The sequence below is a fragment of the Leucoraja erinacea genome, chromosome 13 (genome assembly GCF_028641065.1).
Source record: "Leucoraja erinacea ecotype New England chromosome 13, Leri_hhj_1, whole genome shotgun sequence".
Classification (NCBI taxonomy): Eukaryota; Metazoa; Chordata; class Chondrichthyes; order Rajiformes; family Rajidae; genus Leucoraja; species Leucoraja erinaceus.
Window position 1 is genome coordinate 30,917,708 of NC_073389.1, and position 18,780 is coordinate 30,936,487.

The following is an 18,780-nucleotide window of genomic DNA, read 5'->3' on the forward strand; positions in this document are numbered from 1 at the left end:
AAGCCATTTTGAACGGAGACAAGGAAACACTTTTTCTCACGGAGAGTTGTGAGTCTGTGGAATTCTCTGCCTCAGAGGTGGATGCCGGTTCTTTGAATACTTTCAAGAGAGAGTTAGATAGGGCTCTTAAAGATAACAGAGTCAGGGGATATGGGGAGAAGGCAGGAACGGGTACTGATTGGGAATGATCAGCCATGATCACATTGAATGGTGGTGCTGGCTCGAAGGGCCGAATGGCCTACTCCTGCACCTATTGGTTATTGTCTTTTGGCCCACAATGTCTGTGCCAAACATGATGCCAAGACCACCCCATATCTGCCTGTCCGTAATCCATATCCTTCAATTCACTGCATAACTATCTGCCTATTTAAAAGTCTAATTTATGCCCCTATCAGAAATGCCTCCATCATGACACCGGGCAGTGCATTCCATGTGGCCACCATCTGTGTAAAAAAACTTGCTCTGCACATCTCCTTTGTCCCTCTCACTTTGAAGCTATGACCTCTGGTATTTGTGATTTCTTCCTGGGAAAAATGTTTAGACCTTCTAGCCAATCGATGACTCTCATAATTATCTATACTTCTATCAGGTCTGCTCTCAGTCTCTGTCATTCCAGGGAAAGCAGTCCAAGTCTGCCCTAAATGCAGCCTAACCAATGTACTTTCCAACATCCAATGTCCAATAACCAATGCATCATGACTTCCTGACTCTTATACTCAATACCTGATCAATGCAGGCAAATATTCCATAAGCCAGCTTTATCAATCCATCTACATGCATTGCCACTTTCAGGGAGTTATGGACATGGACCCCAAGATCCCTCTGTACATCAATGCTGTTAAGGGTCTTGCAACACTTGCTTGGATTAAGCTCCATATATAATTTCTCCACCCATTTCTGCTGCTGATCGATATCTCGTTGTATACTTTGACAGCCTTCTTCACAGTCTGCAATCCCAGCAATCTTGGTGTCATCTGCCAACGTAAAATATAGCTTTGTAGGATTTGAGAAAAATTGTGGAATTTCAAAACTTTGGTATATAACTAAAAAAAACATTGGTGGTTGAGATATACCCCCATCATAGCTGGACGTATTCTGAGAGAAGACATTTTATTAGCATTAAATCATTATTGCATAGGATTCAGATTAGTTTATGGTCACATGTATCACCATGGTGCATTGCAATCCTAGTTCACATGGAGATCACAGAGTAAACAGCATACACACAGTAATGATAAATATAACAACAAATACAACAATGCATGCAAAACAGCAGAATAGTGCAAGATGGTGCAGAACTGAATAGTTTAAAAAAAATTAAACTTCAGTAATGGAATAGCCAAATGAGGTAGAGCTAAGAGTACTTTGCAGCACCTCCGGGAAAAAGATTTGAAAGAGGATCTTGCTGACACTAATGATAAAGGTGTTATTGTGTCCTTGTTTGCCTCAATTGTAATAATTAATAATTCAACCTATATTGTCAATTGACTGTATCCATTTGTATCTCCTCTGGACCCATCTTTTATCTTCTCACTGAGCTTGATTTTGTCTTACTTCATCAGCATTACCTCTGAAATTGATTGACTCCTGTTCTCCACTGGCAAACCGCAGACATTCCCTTCTGTTTTCCCCTTTCCCTTCCACACTAACCTTTTAGCTGTAAAAGCCAGGCAAACTTTAATTAATGCTGAAACACCACTGACCAAAGCATAAATTCTGATATATTATTTTTGTTGGCCTGGGAGAGTTTGTGGTTTTCATAGCTCAATGATTAGCTGTTTCCACCCTAAATTCAAGAATTTATTTTCTTAATAAGATTTTATTTTGAAACAAGATTTTGTGAAAATTCTGAATTTATTACAAAAAAGTAACTATATCCTAAATCTGGAAAAATGTGTTATGAAGGGAATGCATTTTGTTTGCTTTCCATTAACTAAAATTGATTAAGTTGACCTAAATATTTTCAATGCTGTTCCACCTTCTTGCAAGGTAAGAACCAGTGAAGTCTATCCTTGTTCAATCTGGGGGAAGGGGGTGCAGGAAAAGAACTACGGGATGCAGAGGGGACACAGATGAGGGGTCCATCTAGACAGCAGGATGAGGAACAAGGTTTACTGAAGAGAGAGGACATATCAGATGATGCCCAGCCATGTTCTCCAGAGATGATGTCTGATCTGTTAGAGGCAGAGTTGATACTCTCCATCTAAGACCAGGATCCACATTCAAAATTAGAGGTCATCTTTAGTGATACGGCGGCGCAGAAACAAGCCCTTCAGCCCATTGAGTTCACTGATCAACGATCACCCCACTCACTAGTTCTATCCTACACACTAGGGACAATTTAGAGAAGCCAATTAACCTACAAACCTGTACATCTTTGGAGTGTGAGAGGAACCAGGAGCACCTGGAGAAAGCCCATGCAGTCACAGGGATAAAATACAAATTCCATACAGGCAGCACCCATAATCAGGATTGAACCTGCATCTCTGGCGCTGTCTGGCAGCAACTCTACAGCTGCGCCATCCTGACTTCTGGACAGAGTTGAGAAGATCAAAGTTTCACCCAAAGATTTGAATCTCTGAAGTACTATACTTTAGAGGGATGTTGGAGACTCAATTGTTCTTTGTTCAAGTAAGAGAGCCTTTGATTTTTGGGTGTTAAGGGAATCGGCTGATCGGAAGTCGTGGTGAGGTATGAGATCGACTGTGAACTCACTGATAATGAAGATAAATTAGATCAGCCATATGGTCCAATTCTGCTTCTGATCTAATTGTTGTAATGTTCTCCCATATGTTCAGCACTTGATCTTTTCGCCTAATGTATGATTGGTAGCCGTGATTAAAAATCATAAGAGTGTACAAGGAAAAAGCACTCAGATTTCATATCCTTAAGCCTATGGGATCAGTTTTTTGATGGTCTTGAGCTGCTTTAAAAATGTTCAGCTCTGTAATCTGTACTTCTCTTTTGCAGGCTCTGGCTGATAATGACCCGGAGCTTTCAGACTGGCTGAGTTCACTACAGCTCGCCAACTTAAAGAATACTGAAATTGCTCTTTTGACTGATTTGAGGAAACATCCCAGGACAAAAGAGAAAACTGTTAGTCAGGTAATAAACAGGAAAGAGGCAGAGGCGTTGTTTCCATTTGCAATACATTGATTAAGATATGCAGTGCTGTTATATTATCCAAGGCAGAAAATGATCTCATGATTGCAACATTAAGTTGTTAAACAGCTGCACATGTTGTGAAAGCAAGCAGCACGAAGCAGTGCTGGGATGAGTTTAATATATTATCCTCAACAGAAGGAACTAAATTGAAGCTTGGAGAGTTATCTCAATTAGGAATATAATTAAATACGTATTCAATAGAGGCTGGCGGAGATCGTTTACTTTCCCTGTTTAAGAAAGAACTGCAGGTGCTAGAAAAATCAAAGGTAGACAAAAATGCTGGAGAAACTCAGCGGATGAGGCAGCATCTATGAAGCGAAGGAGTAGGTGACGTTTCGGGTTGAGACCCTAGTTCAGACTGATGTGGAGGTGGGGGGGGAAGAAGAAAGGAGGAGGCGGAGACTGTAGGCTGTGGGAGAGCTGCGAAGGGGAGGGGGAGGCAGGAAAAAACAATCACTACCTGAAATTGGAGGTCAATGTTTATGCCGCTGGGGTGTAAATTGCCCAAGCGAAATATGAGGTGCTGCTCCTCCAATTTGCGGTGGGATTCACTCTGGCCAAGGAGGAGGCCCAGGACACAAAGGTCGGATTCGGAATGGGAGGGAGCGTTGAAGTGCTGAGCCACCAGGAGATCAGGTTGGTTAGTGCGAACCGTGTTGGGCGAAGCGATTGCCAAGCCTACGCTTGGTCTCACTGATGTAGAGCAACTGACACCTAGAGCAGCGGATGCAATAGATGAGGTTAGAGGAGGTGCAGGTGAACTCTGCCTCACCTGGAAAGACTGCTTGGGTCCTTGGGGGGAGGTAAAGCGACGAGTGTAGCATTTCCTGCTTTTACAAGGGAAAATACCAGGGGAGAGGGTGGGAAGGGACAAATTGACCATGGTGTTACGGAGGGAGCGGTCTCTGCGGAAAGCCGAAAGGGGAGGAGATGGGAAGATGTGGCCAGTGGTGGGATCACTTTGGAGGTGGCGAAAATGTTGGACGATTATCTGTTGTACGTGACGGCTGGTGGGGCGAAAGGTATGGACAAGGGGGACTCTGTCCTTGTTACGACTGGGGGGGGGATGGGGAGTGAGAGCAGAGCTACCGGGATATAGGGGAGACCCTGGTGAGAACCTCAAATAGTCGAAGGGGGGAACCCCCGTTCCCTGAAGAATGAGGCCATCTCCGATGCCCTGGTTTGGAACACCTCTTTCTGCATGCAAATACGGCGTAGACGGAGGAATTGGGAGTAGGGGATAGAGTCCTTACAGGAAGCAGGGTGGGAAGAAGTGTAGTCCTGATAGCCATGGGAGTCAGTGGGTTTGTGGTGGATGTCGGTCAGTAGTCTGTTACCTGCGATGGAGGTAGTGAGGTCTAGAAACGGTAGGGAGATATCGGAAATGGTCCAGGTGAATTTGATCGCCGCACGGAAGTTAGTGGTGAAATGGATGAAGTCAGCGAGTTCTGCATGGGTGCGGGAGGTAGCACCAATGCAGTCGTCAATGTAGCAGAGACAGATTTCGGGGATAGGGCCAGTTAAAATATTCAACATAAAACCTGACATCGACCTATGGATAAACGCAAATAGTATCATTCATATCCTCACCACCTCTATATCTCTGCAGTCTCTTCAATTCCTGTAATAGTCGACTACCTAAACGATCAGGTTCTGGCTCGCATAATGGCACCCAGATGGTGTAATTTCAAATTTGATGCGTACACCTTATGCTTTCAAAGCTGTCAGATCTAAATTCCTCCCTAAATCTTTCTACTTTTCTAAGATGTTCCTTAAAACCTGCCTCTTTGAACATGTTCTAGATCATCTTACATATTAAGTTAAAGGTGCTGTATAAAGGAAAGATGCAGCGAGTTATCTGGTAATCTGCAACAGTCCATTGAAGAGTAATTCTTGAGAGTAATTCCAGGGTAACAAGCATGGAAAAACTAAACAAGGTGAAGAGTACCTCAGTAGTATTGCAAGGAAAGGCATCAAAAGCGCATAAGAGTGGTTAAAAATAGAACAATTACTAAAAGTGAGGAGAGAGGGAGGAAAGTAGTTCTGTCATTGGTAGGAACCAATGTATGTACGAACGTCAGACTTTGAATATATTATGGGAGCTTGTTCTTGTGTCCGTAAGTCATACATGTGTAACTCGGGTGGCCTCTATCCTGGTCATCTCTACATTGATACTTGCCTTTTTGAACAAATACTATTTGAAATTTTCCTTTTTGTTTGCCAGGTGGTCTGTGTGATGAAGCACCCGCCATCATCCTTGTACTGCAATAGTTCGGTATTTTCTCTGCTTAACAAATACTCAACAGGGATTCAGTTTTCTCTAGAGTCCCACTCAACACAAAAACATCAAATGGATGCATACCTCGTGGAGGAGGATGACACTAATCAGTCTGTATCGTCCATTGAAGATGACTTTGTGACTGCTTTTGAACACTTGGAAGAAGAAGCAACAACTGCATTTGGGGCAGTGAGTAAGTGAGAATTCACCATCTGTTTGGTTGGAAAGATTTGCTTGATTTTGGTGGGGATGGTAGTGCAGAGCTTTAGGAGGCAAAGGGGAAAATAAGTTTTTTTCCCATTGCTTCATAGTCTTAAAATTTGTGTGTTAATGTTTTTGTTAAACCATTTTTAACATTTAAAAATTATTGAAATCATTGACAATTCTGGTCAGCTGGTGAGACCTCATCCTCAATCCTGCCACCTGGCTGCCAATGTCTTGGGATTGACCATCTCTATGCCACTCGAGGCCGAGTTGCCCTGTGAACATATCGCTGGACACTGGGCCAACAAGACAATTCCTCTGGCTCAGGACAAGGCAAGCGTTGGTGTGGTGTGGCTATGGGCAATCACTGTGGGTGGTGGGGATGAGAGCAACTAAGTCAGGACAGTGTAGAAATATGGAACTGTAGATGTTGGTTACAAAGTGCTGGAGTAACTCGGAGGGTCACAAAGTCCTGGAGTAAGTCAGAGGGTCAGGCAGGATCCCTGGTGAATCACTAAATGTTGAGTAACTCAACAGGTCAGGCAGCATCCCTGATGCTGTCAGAAGAAAGTTCCCGATCCGAAATTTCACCAATCCATGTTCTCCAGGTATGCTCATAAGTGATAGAATTTGGCCATTAGGCCAATCAAGTCCACTCTGCCATTCAATCATGGCTGATCTATCTCTTCCTCCTATCCCCTATCTCCTGCCCATCTCCCCATAACCTCTGACACCCGTACTAATCAAAAATCTATCTATCTCTGCCACTGACTTGTATATGTGCAATATATCCATTGACTTTGCCTCCACAATATATCCACTGAATTTGCCTCCACAGCCTTCTGTGGCAAAGAATTCTACTGCCTGTCAGGTGTAGTACCGCTGTCTGACCCAATGAGTTATTCCAACACTTTGTGCCTTTTTGTTAGGTGATGACAAACCCAGCCAGTGTATGTGATAATCTGTGGGTTGGAGTTTGGACAAAAATAGCTGTGAAGGTTGTCGTATTATTTATAAAACATGCCCTTCAGGGAAGGAAAGCCATGGTCTATATTTGAATAGTCCACCCCATATGCTGCACTCATAAAGTTCTTTGAAGTCTTTTAGCAACTCTATAGAGTTTGTTGGAGAAACTAGGGCACAGGCAGTCACCCCCGCATCTTGAGAACAAACTATAACTTTGTCATGAAGATGATGCTGTAAATTGTTCCAAACCATTTTGGGCTGATGGGGGTGGATAAGGCAAATTGGTGTTCTTGCAGTTATCGAGATCATTTCCATTTGGTATTCAAACATTTCAATATCAGTTTGTCTAATAAAACTCTCCATGAAGTTTATGATAACTTTAATTCCGGTTTAGGATCAGCAAACAGTGAGGCACGAATGTTTTCCAAATATTACTTAATATTGACATATATTTTAAGTTAGAAAGATATTAACATTTCACTACAATTAAAATCTTCCAAGGTTCAGATATGCCCAGGGCTTGCATTTCTTTAGAAAAGACTAGATCTAACTGGCTCACTAATAGTATAGTTTCTATTGTTTGCCGTGGCTTTGCTTCTGGGAACGTAATTTGCTAGCTGCAGGAAATGGTTGGTATAATGGAACATGCTAAAACATTCATCGTTAAATATGTTCCTTCTCAAAGGTAGTGGTTAAGTTGCCGTCAGGCTCCAAATGGTTTATTTAAACTGTAACCAATTTGTACACTGTTCCCCATAGGGATCAGAAGAGCTTAAGTACATTCAATGGATTGTTCTAAGGTGTGAACTAACAAGGTAGCAGAGAAAAACAAAGTACTGGAGGAACTCAGCTGCATGGCCTGCTGAGTTAACTGGGAAATGGACAGATGACATTTTGGGTTGAAACCTTTCTTTACACTGATGGAGAAGAAGGGAGAGAAAGCTGGTAAAGAGAGGTGAGGGTCGGGTGGGGTGGGGCTAGTGATGGGTGGATTCAGGTAAGGAAGGATGATTGGTAGATGGGCAATGTATCCCTGACAGACAAATGGATTAACACACCACATGCATTTGTTGGCTATTGACAGGAAACACACCAAAATGGTATTGGTAGCTCTGGTTAATTTTTAAAGGACAATTGTTACAATGAAATAAAACATTTTTTTTTATTTGTGAACTGTAGGCTTTGATCCCAGTACACTAAAGCACCAGCGAGATGTTGCTCTGCAGACTTTTGCACTGGACTTTACAGAATCGTCAGTTCCTGTTATCTCATCCCCGAGCCAAGTCGTTGGCCAGTCTGTTCCTCCGTTACTTAGTAATGCAGCATTTTTAGGGTTGTCACTGCCTGCTAAAACTTCTGTTGTGACGTTAAGCTCAGGTCCTGGGAGGCAAAGGACATTCTACAAATCGTGCAATGGTCCTGAACTAAGATCCAACAATGGTGGTAAATCTGGGCCCTCTGTTTCCCCATCAGAATCTGAAGATTCTGATGGTTCAAGTCCAAGTCCAGTCATCTTTCTGGATGAAGAAGGATATCAGCGTAGTATGAAGGCCAAGCTAATAATACCCCAAATCCCAACACTCAAGGGTGACGTTGAAGATTCTGACTCTGAAGTAAGTGAATTCTTTGATAGCTTTGACCAGTTTGATGAACTAGACCAAATGTTTGCGAGCACATCTGCCACCTTGAAGGAAGGATCCAGCCCTCAAAATGCACCTCAGAAAAAGAAGCCCATGGCAAAGCTGACTTCAGACTTCACACTGAAACAATGTAAAACTGCGGTTGCTGATATGAATCTGCAGAGGTTTGACCACCCAGTCCTTCCTGCTGATGTTAAGAAACCCACTGCTCGTAAGGCAGAATCTCCCTACAATAGCCTGTCTGATGTCCCGGATTCACCTCGCCCACTGCATAGTTCGGGAGAAGAGAATAGCCCCCTCTTCAGCCCCATCCATTATTCAGCATTCAGTCCCCTTGCAACTGTTAGTGGCTCTGGGTGTTCAGGACGAGTGCAAGCCGCCAGTATTGAAGTTGTTAAAGCACAAAACAATGGAGCACTTTCTAATAATTACTCACAGTATGCGGGTGATGTTTCTCACAGCATTATTAGCTCTGTCTTCAGGTATCCGCACACTGTTGGTTTTGAGCATAAGAGAACAGCTGGTTGCCCTCAGGATGTTTATTGGTCAGGCACTGAAAGTTCTGACTCGAAACCTCTAGCGGCTCGCACTTCTGCTCAGCAGATTTATTCGAACACATTCAAAGATGGCATCCAGCAGATTGCTGCAGAGCTAGTGGAGAAGAGTTTTGGTAGTGCCTTTAAAGACCTGCAGAAGGGGGTTTCTTCGTGCACCAGTGCCCTGTGCCACCTGGCTGCAAGGCTGACCTCATCTGTAATTCACATGGCACTGCAAGAGATTGGAGCAAGGCAAGCCTCCTCACGGAAGAGGAGCGCTGTTAATGACTTGGCCGACTATTTGGTGGGAGATGCAATAGCAGGAGCACTAAGAGAGCTGGAGTTCGTGAAGAAACAAATTTTTAACAACGCTGTTACCCGATTTGCAACCGACCTGGCTGAGGAACTTATTTTTGAGGGAATCATGGAAGTTTGTCAGTTTTCGCACCCAACGACACCAACATCAACAACAAGCTGGTCACTCAATGAGGAGGAAAAGATTGTGAGCTCGTACGCCGGAGATTTGTCAGAGTCTGTCCTGCAAGAAGCCTTCATTGAATTGTCCCAAGTGGATGTGAGCTTCTCAGCACAAGCAGCAATTAGCATTTCTCAAAACAATATTAAAGATGTTGGTGAAAAAGATGTAGCGCAGGCAATAAAGACTGTCCATGGCCCTAGAGATATCCAAGAGAGGACGTTACTCAGAGAACATGAAGGCTGTTTGACTAATGCTGCAACAGGCAATTCATTTGATACTTCAGATTTGACAGAGAAAGAGTATACAGTAGAAAAAGCCCTACTTTGTATTTCTGGCTTTGCAAGCAGTGTGTCCGTACCTCATGCTGCCAAGGCATTTTCCTGCAGTTCATCTGATTCCCCTCTGAAGTCATTAAAGGTGAATTCAGAGCAAATGACTAACACTCCTCCTGAGAGATCATGTTCAAGGAGCAGAAAAATAGATAGGATGCTGCCTACAAACTATGTGCCTCAGCCCTGGGATTTCGCAAGCCATGTTACTTATAGCAGGCGTGTTTCTAGTGACAACATCTTTCAGTGCACTGAGGTGGCTAACACTCGTGTCAATGCGCAAACAAATTGGCAAACAGAAGCAATGATTGATATTGTGGGAAATAATCCTTCAGACTTTGTGAATCCATCTACAATTGAATGTGTGGTAAAGGATAATGCTGCTAAATCGAGTCAACAAACACTAATTGAGCCTATTCCTGAGAACCAATTTGCAGCAGAGTTGGCACAAGCAATTGTAACAAATTCAGTGGATGAAGTAAAAATGAAAAATGTGATACCTCAAGGGGTATTCTCCACAGGTTTGCCAACAATTTTTCAAAATAGCAGCAACAAGGAAACATTCAAGAGACTTGGGGAAATTCCAGGGGTCCAGTTGCAGGGTCAGCTAATGGTTGGGAAAATGGTTTCAGGCAGTCAGCCTCAATATGAGTACTCTCAGTCTCCAGATATGCTGCGAACGCCTCCTGTTTCGCCAGCTGAATATACTCCCAAAAAAGGTTTGACCATCCCACAGCATTTTGCACAAGAGCTCAAGGGGCACTTAGCAGAAGAGTTTCCTCCATGTACCCCACCGCCAAGTCCTACTGTGGCACTCAAGAATTTAGTGGCAGAAAGTGCGGATGGCATGGGCGACCCAGAGCTCGCAGATACTCTCAAATCGTTGACTGCACAGCTTCAGGGTCACATCTCAACGCCAACCTTTCAAACCTCCATGGCAGAAGTCAGTGAATCAAGCAAAGAGATGAATGCAGATCTGTTTGAAACGCCGAGAGTTGGGCTGAACAAAGATGGGCTATTTTCAGAGGAGCGTCTTGTCAGCATCGAGGGCAGCTTAAGTGGATCTCCTGGAACACCACCGCCAACACCGCAGCGATCATTCCATGAGAAGAGTCTGAGGAGTTTCAATAGGAAGCTGAAGGGGGAGTTGGCTAAAGAATTCATGCCAGTAACCCCTCCGTCCACCCCCCACAACCAATCCGTTCCAGACCTGGCAGAGATGTCACAGGACACGGAGGAAAAGGCCGAGTTTGTGCTGAAGCTGATGAGGTCGCTGTCTGAAGAGGTGCTGGACAATGAGGAGGATTTTGATTTTGTGGAGGGGCAGGCAGAGGTGAGGGACCAGATGAGCCCAAGCTTAAGGCGGAACACAAAAAATTTGGAAAAGGAAGAATTGAAGTTGGACATTAAGAGGCAGGCCCTGCAGTATGCCAACCAGCTGGCAGGCAGCATCGTTTCCATGGCAACTGAAATTGCAGCAATCTGTGTAGAAGATACCAGGAAGTGTGACGGCAGAGATCTCAAGTGTTTCAGGGTCTCCCCCAGCAACCTGAGGAAATCAGCCACATGGAGCGAGCTGCACTCCAAGACGGTGGTAGCGGAGAGGATTGTACCGGAAGAAATCGTGGGTTCTTTGTTGAACTACGCGGGCAGGGTGGCAGGAGAGGTCATGCGGGATGCCAAAAAAGTCCTCGGCTCCAAGAAGCACAGGGTGAGGAAATTCAAAAGGGATGGCCACCAGGTTGAAAGCAGTGAATCCAGTTTTGGAGAGCAGGAAAATGCGGGAACAGAAGAGTTAAATGCCATGGCTGATCAGTGGTCACGGGATCTTCTGGATTCTGTGCTTCATTCACCCCAAGGTGGACTTGTGTCTAAACACTCAAGCTGTGAGAGTGTGACTGATGAATATGCAGAATTCATTATGAGAATGATCAGTAGAGAAGCAGGAAATGGAGAGCTAGTAGTTGATCATTACGCGAGTAAACTTGCCTTTAGGACAGTGAAAGTGGGCCTCGAACAAGCAGCCAGGAGAATAAAGCAGAAGTACAAGAGAAGACTCCTGTCCTCGCAACAGTCAAGAGGTGACAATGGGGGCAAAGAACTTTTCAAGTTTCTGACAAGGGAGGAAACACAAGATACAGGCCCCTGCAGGAGAAGCCATGATCAAAGACTGAGCAGAAGGAACTCCAGAGATCTAGCAAGGTTTGCGGAATCAGTAGCTCAAAATATCACGTTTGAAGTTGCACAGAAATTGAACACAGCGTCCGGTGTGCAGGGCTTATCCAAATCCTTGACGGACTCCTGTCTCTACAAAAGGTCCCAACTGGAACAGATGGCTGAGGACCTCATTAAGAAGACCTGGACCTGCTCAATCCAACCCATCATCCAGAGAAACAAACGCTACCACAGCATGGGAAGTTTAAATGAATATGGATGCTGTCTTTCCAGCACCAATGGTACACTCAAACACTGCGCTGATGAAACTCTTCATCTGCACACAGCTGGTGATGATGGAAAAACTTTGGACACCAGCAAGCAAAATGATTGTTTAATGTATGCTGAAAAGTTGACGGGAATTGTTTTGCAGTGTTCATCTGCAGAAAAGGAATCAAGAAGTCATACTAACAGGATAAGTTGGCAAACTGGTGGGTTTTACTCCCAAAGTGCCACAAGAGCCCCCTGGCACACAAGCAAGCCACTTGCAAGACCAGAGCACTATGTGAATGGAGCTTGTCAACTCAATGTACCTAGAATCCACATTGACTTGGAGCAGAGAGGAATTTTCGCAGAAGACTTGATGTCAGTTTCCATTGAGAAAGCCAAGAGCAATACAAGCCTGGCAGCGGACAGTGGTATTGGACAGGATGGTGCAAGTTTCACTGAGAGTCTTGCTGCGGAGATAATGACATCTGCCATGATCAATGCCAGCCAGTCAATCACAAGGTAAATTAAGATTGTTGTGCTTTTATTTTGCATTAAGTAGAATTCACAATTCTTTTCCTCCCAAAAGCCAACTGCTAAGTAGGATGTTATCATCTCTTGTGATATCACCCAAGCACGTGATACTTTGAGAGATTGGAAAGCAGTCAGCAAGTTTCCTATCCATCTCCTCAATCGTACTGACACGGTGAATTAGAGTTTGTGGGAAAAAATGATTGGTTTTGTTGGATAGTACTCAATTTTAACTGATTGTCAGGAATTTTGGAAATTTATCCATCGTGTCATCAGTTATTGTAACCCATACATATTGTATGGATTTCATATGGACTGATGGGAATGCGATTGAGCAGAGAGAAAATCTTTGCTCCCAACAACCCCGTTATATTCTTTACAGTCATTAGCTGAGAAGCATGGCTTTGGGGGTTTGAATCAATATACCAAATGTTTTTCAACCTAGCTGGACATCACCACAATAGCCCAAGCATAGCCAAGTACCTTTACCATCAAGCCACTGTGAATAATTGTCTTCCCCCACTGTGACTTTATATTTTATTCGTACATTGACCCTCCCTGTACAGTCTGAATTTATTTACTGCTAAAATGCTCACTTTTTTTTATTACCTCTGCCCATGTTCTCAAGCACACTACATGCAACTTATCTGTCATCTCTATGACTTAAGTGGGGTACTTGTTTCCAAAAGTCTCAATTTGTAAATTCTCTTCATTGTTTTCATAACCCTTCACACCTTTGAGTCCCTCTCTGGTCACTAACCTCCCCCGACCTTCTCAAATCACTGGCCCATGACTTCTGGCCTCTTGTGCATCCACTATTTTACCAGTGGCAGTCTCCCTTCGGTTTCCTAAGCTCCAAAGTCTGGAACTGCATCCCTAAATCTCCTTGTGGCACTACCACTCCTTTAAAGTATGGTTTAATTTTGCCAGATAATTGGATTTTGATCACCCATCTTAATATCATTGTAGCTCACTGCCAACCTTTTTTAATGCCTCCATAAAGAACCATGGCATATCGGTGTTAGCGACAAATACATCTAAGTTGTTACTGTTTAATTACTGATGAGCATTAAGAAATTTGTATTTGCATCCCAGACAAGGTATTCATATTATAAAAGCACCTTTATGTATTGGTTTATTATTAACTGTTTGCATAATTTAATTGCGTAATACATCATGCAATTGAAAACATTTTTATTGAAGTGAAACATCCTGAGTATTTTGTGGTCATTTTCTACCACATGGAAAAATCCACTTGGTTTTCCTGACATGAAGCTCTGATTTATGCGTCAGTAGTGCATGGCCATTCTCTACTCAGTACCTTTGGAATTAAAGGAAACTTGGGTTAGGATCTTAAAACTCTGATACAGGGATACCGAAAGATAAGAAATTTCTTACCAATATTCGTGTCCCCAATTTTCCAATAATGTTTTTAGACCTGATTCTGATCCCAACCTCCTCCCCACCTTCAACAGCACACCCCAAAATGAGAACTCTGATGATAATTCTCTGCTCCCCCACAGGCCTTGGGTCTTAGTAGCCATTCTAGTGCTCCATATGAGGTTAGTGTTTGTTTAGAGTTGCTATATGTTTTGAAAAAGTATTTTCAGTTTATTCTGAAATGCACCTGGGGGGAACCCACACAACACAGGCAGAATGTGCAAACTTCACACAATCAGTACCTGAGGTCAGGATCAAACTCAGGTCTTGGGTACTGTGAGGTTGCAGCTCTACCAGCTGTGCTACTGTGTTCTTGGTAGGCTCTGTATACCAGATTAACACAGGTCAATCAGGATTCTGGAAATCATCATTTAGATTTGAAACATAGAAACATAGAAATTAGGTGCAGGAGTAGGCCATTCGGCCCTTCGAGCCTGCACCGCCATTAAATATGATCATGGCTGATCATCCAACGCAGTATCCCGTACCTGCCTTCTCTCCATACCCCCTGATCCCCTTAGCCACAAGGGCCACATCTAACTCCCTCTTAAATATAGCCAATGAACTGGCCTCAACTACCCTCTGTGGCAGAGAGTTCCAGAGATTCACCACTCTCTGTGTGAAAAAAGTTCTTTTCAAATCCTTTTAAAGGATTTCCCCCTTATCCTTTGAGCAGAAACCTTCTGCTGTTGAAGACCATGAGATCAGATTTTAAGTAATGGTGGGAAGGAATATTTATTGCACATGTGACGCATTTTGATTGGACTGGGTTGTGGTATGAAAACACTATATAGCGGCATTACAAAATTGAACATTGAATTATCTGAGCATTGAAGCAACTTTGAGCATCTTAATGCCAATCATTAACAGTGTAAGTTAAGTTGTTTGGGAAAATTATTAGTTCCCTACCTCAGTTTTTCCAGCTCTAAATTAATTTAAATGATATTGGCTGTTTGGAATTTCATTTGGATGAGTTACGCAGCACAACCCTCAATTTGCCACCTGCAAGATTTTCAGCCAGTTGGATCTGAATAATGACAGGTCACTTTCAGAGAATCTGAATTTTTACTAATAAAATGACAAATATTCTTTAAAGGGCAAATCACCACAAATCTGCATTCGTAGACATATAGCCATATGTATCTGCATGCCACTGATCACTGATGTATTAGGGAGGTTATTGGCACTCAGTCCTCCTGACGATCTAACACTTCTCTGTGAACCAGAAGAGCGGGCAGATAAGGAATGGGCAGTTTCCTGCATCGCAGGCTACCCCAATGACAGGCATTCATGGGCTATACTTGTTCTTATTAAGACCTCTTGCTTGCCCTACCAGAAACACCTGGCTGCAGTCCCGCAGGATCTTGATCAGGGTAGCCAACATGTATTAAAAGGAACGCAATATTTTCAATGAATAATTGTCTTCCCCCACCTAATCTGTGGTGCTCTTGGAACAAGGACACCTATCAGTCACTTGAAGTCCCTATCAAGAAGCCTAGGAGCAGGCTGACTGTCTTCAGAAGTACAAGGGCAACATGTTGTATGAAACTGCAGTCTCTTGGTATGAATCCTGGTGGGTTTTGTGTGCTTGTCTTAAGGACTGCCTGATGAAGTCCCAGCTATGTATCGAAGTGCTGGGTGTTGCAAGATATTTGACCAATGGCACACATTGTTCCCAAATGAAAGTAGTATAACATGGAGGAACCAGGTGACACTTGTTTGTCAACGAGTGCTAATGGATTTCATGATCTTTATGGAGTTTTTACAACGGCATTAGGAGCTATTCAGTGATGGTAAAATGTCCAAACAATGGGGCCGATAATATATCGGCCTAGAAATTCAAATTTTAGATTAACCCACATAATACACTGAATATTTAAAAACTATTTTTGGCCATCTCTGACACATTAATACTTGGTTTCTGTACTACCTTAACTGATGTGCCTATGACACTTCATTCATTAAAGATATTACAAGCTCTTCATTTTCAGAAGTAGTGTATGCATGTGGCGGTTTTACCATTGTGAAAGTTATGTTGTCCTGAACTGCCATTTGCAGGAAGATAAAATACTGGATTTGTTGATTCTTTGAAAAGTCAATTAGATTATTTTTGTACAAGTACTGTTAAAATAAGATATTAAGGTCTTTGTGCTTTATGTGTGCAGCAGCGGTTTCAAGGATGGATTGCGGTCAACTGATTCTACAACAACCAGCCAACAGCTTAGCCTGAGCGCTGGTGATGATAGCACTGGCAGCTGGTCAAATCTGAGCTTTGAAGACGAGCACCCAGATGAAACAAGCAGCTTCCTGCATCTCAGTGACAGGTAACTGCAACCACATGAATAAATATCAGTTGACATGTTACGGCTCATGTTTTTCCTGTGGTTAGATTATTTTAAAATAGAATTCCACCTATAACCTTTTTCTTTTACAGTAATTAATAAGTACTTCTAAAAAGCAGAAATGTTATGTACACCAGATTATTGTATGACATAAATGTCACATTTTCAGGTATTTCAAGTGCGAGAGTTTGTCAAAGACCTATTGAATATTGAATAACCTTTAATAATCCTTTACAGGAAATTACAGTGCCACAACAGCTTCAAGGCAGACATAACACCACACATTTCCACAGATAGCTTCAATACTTAATAAGTTAAAATACAATGAATGAATACTAAAAAAAATCCAAAATTATTTTTGTGCATTATAAAACCTTATAGCAGCAGGTATACAAGACCTCCTATATCTCTCCGTTTTGCACATTGGTGCAATCAGTCTCTGACTGAAGATGCTGCTCTTGATCACCTTCAGGGCGTGGAGTGGGTGAGTGGGGTTGGTCATTATTGAACCTAGTTTGTTCAGAGTTCTGGCCTCCGCCACCTGCCGGACCGTTAGTTGCTCAGCCCCAACCACTGAGCCGGCCTTCCTGATCAGCTTGTCCAGTCTGATTTTGTCCGCTATGCGGGCGCCTTCTCCCCAACAGGCCACAGCAAAAAACAGAGCACTGGCCACCACTGAATGGTAGACGAATCTCTCCCTGCACTGGAGACCCGACCTTTTCTCGTCGGGTCTCAGTTGTCGTTGAGGCCGCAACGAGGAGCGGCCTCCAACGGGAAGAAGCCGGGGACTCTGGTGCCGACTCACCGTTGCCGTCGCGGAGCTGGCCGAGACCGGAGCGTGTGGAGCGGTGGAGGAGCGCTGCTGCTGCTGCTGCTGCCGCTGCTGCTGCTGAGTCGGAGGCTGCTACTGCGGGTCTGCGGACGGCGGCACCGGGAGCCCGCGGATCCCTGGAGGGAGACCGCTTTTCGGGGCTCCTGCAACGGCGAATTCTCCCGCCCGAGTTGCGGGGTTGAAGAGCTCCTGGAGCGGGGCCTAACACCACTGCCCCGCGCGGCTGGAATGGCCGCGGGACTTTGCGAGCGCACACCGGGGGCTCCAACACCAAGACCCGGTGTGCGACCTCGCACCACCCGGCGTGGCTTCAATGGCCGCGGGACAATCGCCATCGCCAGCCGGGGGCTTTGACTTTGACTCTGACATCGGGGGGGGGGGGGGGAGAGTGCAGTGGAGAGATAAGTTTTTTTGGCCTTCCATCACAGCTATGTGATGGATGTTTATGTAAAATGTAATTATGTTGTGTCTGGGGTCTATTTGTGTGTAATGTATGGCTGCAGAAACGGCATTTCGTTTGGACCTCCAGGGGTCCAAATGACAATTAAATTGACTCTTGACTCTTGACTCTTAGACACTGCACAGTAGGGGTTGGCAGATATTAAATTACCTTAGCCGCCTTAAAAAATACAGTTGACTTTGTCCCTTCCTGTACACCGCCTCCATATGACTCTTCCAGTCCAGCTCACTGGCAAGCTGCACACCAAGGTATCTGTGGTTGGCGACCACCTCCACCTCAGTGCCCCTGATGGTGATTGGTGTTGGTTGAGTCCTCCTCCTCCCCCTCCTGAAATCCACAACTATCTCCTTCGTTTTTGTGGTGTTGAGATGGAGGTTATTGTGTGCACTCCACTCCACAAAGTTGTTAATTGTGTCTCTATACTCCTCCTCAATGCCCCCTTTGATGAGGCCAACAACAGCTGTGTCATCTGAAAATGTCTGCAAAAAGCAGCTGTTGGTGTTATATTGACAATCCGCTGTGTAGATGGTAAACAGGAATGGAGCCAGCACAGTTCCTTGTGGAGCCCCTGTGCTGCTCAGGATGGTGCTTGAGACATTGTTCTGTAGGCGCACATACTGTGGTCTGAGGAAAAGGTTGAAAGTTTTATGCAACCTGGTATTGTTTGACACTAGCTCAACGTGCTAAAAGCAATTATGATAAATGACTGATTACATAAAGATGCAAAACCCTCGCTATAATACACTGCCATCTTGAATTCTGACAAAGTCTCATATCTGAAACATTAGCTCTGATTCTTGGTACAGGTGTTGCCTGACCTGCTGACTGTTTCCTGCTTTCACTGTATTTATTCCAGATGTCCAGATTCTGCAGTATTTTTTTTATTTTGCATTTACGTGGCTGTTTGTCTGCATGTTGTTCTACACAAGGTTGATGTGCCCTTAAATTGATCAATCAGTTCCTGCCCTGCCTTTGTATAGAAATGAACAATCTAATCTGTCTCCTCTCAGCATGTTAAATAATACTGTTCAGTATTTGAGACAACCGACAGTTAAAAGGTGCTGAACAATGAAAGTAAAACATTTACTAGTTTGACATGTTAATGGACTCACATTAGTTTACTTGCCAGAGCTTGTTCATGTCATACAAACATGGGTT

General features: G+C 43.8%; 1 protein-coding gene across 5 annotated transcripts in view; it reads left to right on the forward strand.

Moving 5' to 3' along the window:
- Nucleotides 1-18,780, forward strand: part of akap11 (A kinase (PRKA) anchor protein 11) — a 55,586-nt gene that overhangs the window by 22,157 nt on the left and 14,649 nt on the right. For 4 of the 5 annotated variants that reach the window (XM_055644781.1, XM_055644785.1, XM_055644782.1 and 1 more), the window contains 4 exons: nucleotides 2,971-3,105; nucleotides 5,390-5,636; nucleotides 7,793-12,539; nucleotides 16,154-16,312. In XM_055644781.1, the coding sequence (XP_055500756.1) occupies nucleotides 2,971-3,105; nucleotides 5,390-5,636; nucleotides 7,793-12,539; nucleotides 16,154-16,312 (5,288 nt within the window). The remainder of the gene's footprint in view (nucleotides 1-2,970; nucleotides 3,106-5,389; nucleotides 5,637-7,792; nucleotides 12,540-16,153; nucleotides 16,313-18,780) is intronic. The other variant, XM_055644783.1, reaches the window with a different exon arrangement.